The 5,024-nt window shown below is 65.9% G+C and overlaps 1 protein-coding gene across 1 annotated transcript; it reads right to left on the reverse strand.

The window, feature by feature from the left end:
• Positions 1-899: 899 nt before the first annotated feature.
• AGPAT2 (1-acylglycerol-3-phosphate O-acyltransferase 2) lies at positions 900-5,024 on the reverse strand (the record flags this gene model as incomplete). Its single annotated transcript, XM_032273286.1, has 5 exons — positions 900-1,659; positions 2,447-2,519; positions 3,920-4,015; positions 4,273-4,448; positions 4,781-5,024. Coding segments are annotated over 5 exons (765 nt in total), but the record flags the coding sequence as incomplete, so codon positions are not given.

The following is a 5,024-nucleotide window of genomic DNA, read 5'->3' on the forward strand; positions in this document are numbered from 1 at the left end:
CCCTGAGCGAGCAGATCTCCTTCCTGGAGGAGCAGCTGGGCTCCTGTGAGTGCCCCCTCCAGAGCCCTCCTCTCCTGTGGGGGCGGGTCAGATCTGGCTGGGTTGGGAGGCTGTGGGGAGCAGTGACCTCTGACCTTAGTGTCATCCCACCCTAGGCTCCTGCAAGAAGGACTCGTGACACCTGAGCCCCCAGCTGGACTGAGCCCCTCCCCTGCAGCCCCAGCCCCTGACAACGTGCTGGGGTTGTCACTTCGGGGTGACTGAGCAGGAGGCTGGGCAGGACCCTCCTCCTCCTCCCCCTCTTCATCAGAAGGCTCCCAGGGTTCTGGCATGGGTGGGCTGGGGTCTTCTGTGTGAATCCACCCCAGCGGCATCCCAGGGCCTAGTGGCCCCTCCGCTGAGGGAAGGTACGAGCTCATAAGGTCTCTGCCAGGGCCTGGGACCTGTGGCATGGGAGCCGGGAGGCTGGGTGGGGCCTCAGTGGGGCCTGCCACCTGATACCCTGAAGAATAAAGATGACATGTAAGCTGCTGTGTTGTGGATGTAGTCAGGGCGGGCGCCAGCCAACAAATGGGGACAGGTGGAGTGGGCAGTCTTGCGGGACACAGGGGGGGTTGCTTCTGTGAGGCTGTGGAGAGCTTTGTCTTGGGGACATGTTGGCCCCAACCAGAGTCCAAAGAGAAAACCTCTGGCCTCCTTCCCAGTGCCCTGAGGATCCCAGCATGCCTGCCCCTGGGCAACACCCCCCATCGATGGAAGCATTGTAGGGTGATGTGGGCCCACTTCGGGTGCATGTCAGCGCCTCCACCCTGGGCCCATGGGAGGGCGGCTGGGAAGACATACCACCAGGCTCCACCGCCTGGTCACCCTGCCCTCCGTGAGTGACCACTGCTACCCCGACACTTCCAAGAGTTTGTTTATAAAAAAACAGCAATGGAGTACAATGCTGGCCCCACGGAGTCCCCCAGGCTGGCAGGAGGGCAGGCCCTGCTTCATGCTTCCCTGTGGTCCCGGGTGTCTGAGTCTGAGACTCCCCAACCTCCCGGCCCCTCCTCTCCCTGAGAGCCTGATGCAGGCTGTGGGCGGGACCCTGGAAGTGGGTCCCAGGCACCAGAGCAGAGGGCCTGGCAGTGGGTGTTTCACCTCGGGGTCTTCCCCTCTGCTCCTGGGCCATCCTGGGTCCTGTGGCTCAGCCCACCTGCAGGCCACAGCCTCAGGCCTCATCCTCATCATCCCAGAGGCACCAGGAGGCGAGACCCTGCCCTCCGAGCTTGGGGACGGTCTGGCTGACCCCTCTCAGGGGACGCCAGGAGTCTGTGTCTGAGGCCAGTGACAAAAGGGGCTTCCCGCTTCCAGAGCCCACGAGGGCCGGGGGGCCAGCCACAGTGATGTTTGGAAGCCTGGGCGGGGGGCCCCTTGGCCCATCCTGCAGCCATCAGCTTCCCGCCTGCCCTCCCCAGGTCCTGCCCTGCCATGGTCTGGGCTACTGGGCCGGCTGCACACCGGGCCCCTCGGTGGCCCCGTTCTCCTGGGGTTTCTTGGAGATGTGGAGAAAGGTGGTCCTCATGGCCCGGTGGCAGGTGTCCACCAGCGCAGGGACGTCCGCGTCGGTGAGGCCGAGGGTGGGGATGGCTTCTAGCACCTGCACCGTGACTGTTCCTGGGGTGGGGGAGGGCGGGGGCAGCAGACGTCAGTGGCCTGCCGGGAGCTGGGGCCCACCTCAGCCCCTGCCCTGGCCTTGCCTCCTCCAGCCCCCCCCAGGCCCCCTCCCTGGGAAGCCCTGAGCTGGGCTCTTCCACTGGACTCGCTAGCCTGGGTGGGTTTATGTTAATTACCGCAACATTGATGCAGTAAGCCCAGGGCTGGCTGGCCTCCACACTGCTTCGGGAAGCCTGCGCTCCTGTCACCGCCCCCATCTGCCCCCTTCCCGACCAGCCCCGGTCTCACTGTGTGGCCTCTGCTCTCCATACAGGGAGAGGGCCTGTGGGAGACGGAGCTGGGCTCCCCCACTGCTCTCCAGCTCACACCTCGTGGACCCGCCTGGACACCAGGTGCCACATCCTGGGAACTGGCCAGAAGGGGCAGAGGCCCCGAGCCCCTCACCGGTGCCCCTGGGTTCCATCTGCCCCACGCAGGCGTCAGCCTGGACACATGGCTAAGAGGCCTCTCGAGGCCCCAGGCTGTGTGCACAGTGGGGTCCATCCGTGTGAGCTCAGGCACCCAGAATACCCTCCTGCAGCCTCAGTTTCCTCATCCAAAAAAACCCCAGCACCACCCATCTCACTGGACCACGGGGTAGAGTGACCGCCATGGGGCCATGAAGCCCACACAGCTGGCACTCCAGCCTGTCACTCATCCGACACATGATGGGAACTGTGAGGGGCCCAGGGCCCATGACCAAAGGGTCAGGCAGAGCCTGCACCCCAGATGCACACGTGTGGCGTACCTGAGGTGAAGAGCTTCTTCTTGGTGTCGTAGAAGGAGGAGAAAGAGGAGTAAACCACAGGGACGATGGGTACCTGCAGGCAGGCAGACGCACGGCTGAAGCAGCCCTGGCGATGGGCGGGGCACACCACAGGTTCCAGGCAACTGGGGAGCCGTGCCCTGTGGCCCACCCGTCCCTGCCTTGGCTGCTGCTGTGGGTCCTTGTGGCTGTCCTGCCCCTGGGACTGCAGGGACCTGGGACACCTGTCCCTCTCTGGTTGGCCCAGAGTTCCATAAGCTCATCCTGCAAATCTTTACTCACCTCCTCCAGGAAGCCCTCCTAGACACGGGGTAGGGCCCTGTCCAGTTTAGCAGGAGATTATGGCCCCATTCCCACCCACGCCTCCCTCCTGGTCCTCTCCTCATCCCAGGAAGCACGGGAGGGAGGCGACGCTAGCCAGGGGAGGGGTGGGGCCTGCTGGCGTTCCTGGAAGTCACCAGGGTCAGATTCAAGGGCACTTGTGAACATTAACCCGAAGCAGCCAGGGAACCTCCAGGGGCCAGCAGGCGGGCTGGGGACGGGACTGGGGAGGGAAGGGCCTCAGGTCTCCTGCGTTGCTGCCACCCAGCCACGCCCATCACATCTCCCCTCTCGTCTCCCAGGGCCCATCCAGCCCTCACCCTGCCCCCAAAGGGAAATGACATCAGCCCCAGACCGGGCCAGGCAGGTGTACGCTGCACCTGAGAAGGGCTGTGACTGGAGCCCAAGAAAGCCTGCCCAGCCCAGCGCCTCCGGCGCTCCCCAGCCCCACGCCCTCAGCTGGGGCCGTCCAGAAGGAGGGCCCCCCCGCCACCCACCTTGCACAGGGCCAGCACCAGGGGCCACTGGAGAACAGTACAGGGAAACGAGCTGAGACCCCTGACCTGAGGGAGACCCCACCCAAGCAGAGTAAAAACCCTTTCCCCTGAAGCAACTCTCTCCTGCCCAGCAGCAGGGGCAGGACGGGCTCTGCGGGGACGGTTATGCCCTGGCCTCTCCTAGATCACCAGGGACGCACAGCACCCCTGGAGGTTGGGGACCAGGAAGTACAGAGTCTGGAAGTGCTGCTCACCGGAAGCTCCACCCCTCCCCAGGCTCTGGCCCAACCCTGTGCTTGGCTTGTCCAACCCACGGCCATGCCCTGAGGCCCACCCAGCCAGGCATGGGCCCAGGAGGAGACTTCTGAGAGGCCAGCTACCTGCCCAGCCTGGTGCCCACCAAGGGCAGTGGGTCACTTGGGGCTCTGAGTGGGCGAAAGGTCCAAGGGGTTGCCCTCCCTGGCCGGTCAGGGGCAGGTGCAGGAAGGGGCAAAAAGGCCCTGTCACCAACTCAGGGGAAGAAGACCCTTGCATGCCAGGGGTCCTCAGCTTGGCTGGGTGGTCACCTTCTACCTTAAGCCAGCCTGACCCCGCTTCCCCAGCCTGCACCCACCCTGGGGGGCCGGGCTCCGCCTACCTGCGCCTGGACTGCCAAGTAGAAAGCACCCTTCTTAAAAGGCAGCAGGTCCCCGTTGTCATTGCGCGTGCCCTCGGGGTAGATCCACACTTTGAGCTGCAGGGAAAGAAGGGCCTGGGCTGACCTCACGCCCCAGCAGCCCAAGAAACTCGAACTCCCTCCTCTCCTAAGGAACCCCACTTCTCCAAGCGGCTGGTGTGTGACCCCATCTGCGGAGCATGGATGATGTAGGGGGTCTTGTTTTTTCTGCCAAAACAAAGCCACAAGCTGCCCACCTCCCCCGCCCGGCCCAAAACTAAGCCACAGGCTGCCCACCTCCCCGGCCCGGCCCCGGCCCCGGCCCGCACACTCACGTTCTCCCTGACCATGCGCTCCCCAAGCTCGGCCATTACGGTCCTGGCGGTGCTGGAGCGCTGGCGGTTGATGAAGAAGACGCCCCCAAGATACATGATGAGGCCCACGGGCCCCAGGAAGAGCAGCTCCCGCTTGGCGATCTGCACGCAGCGCTCAGGAAGGACCTCCATGAGGCCTGGGAGACACGGGGGGGGGAGCGGCGGGGGGAGAGCGAGAGCTGGAGGCTGGCCGCTGGGCACTCACAGGCCTGCCGGCGCCCGCCTGCCCCCCCCCCCGCCCCCCCTCCCCCCGCCCAGCACCCGCCTTCTCCCCGCCCAGCACCCGCCTTCTCCCCGGCCGCCCGCGCGGGTCGCCTGGCCTCTGTGTCCGGCCCTGATGGAGGTGCCGAGGCCCGGCCTGCGCAGGCACAGGCAGCTCTGTGTCCTCGTCCTCGGGGCCCAGCCCCACACAGCCCGGCGCGGCAGGCCCCGCGGGGACCCCGGCAGCCGCCCCCGAGGCCCGGCCTACCCATCATGTCCAGGATGCTCTGGTGGTTGGAGACGATGACGCAGGGCCGGGCCTCCCGCAGCCTGTGCTGCTCCCGAACCTCGAAGCGGAGCCCGTACAGGTACTTGAAGCTTCGCACGCACCGGCTGATGATGCTGCAGGGGAGGCCACGGTGAGGACGGCTCCCGCGAGAACACGGGTCCCCCCGAGAACACGGCTCCCGCGAGAACACGGGTCCCCCCGAGAACACGGGTCCCGCGAGAAC

The sequence above is a fragment of the Sapajus apella genome, unplaced genomic scaffold, assembly GCF_009761245.1.
Source record: "Sapajus apella isolate SASKATOON/1434 unplaced genomic scaffold, GSC_monkey_1.0 scaffold2605, whole genome shotgun sequence".
Lineage (NCBI taxonomy): Eukaryota > Metazoa > Chordata > Mammalia > Primates > Cebidae > Sapajus > Sapajus apella.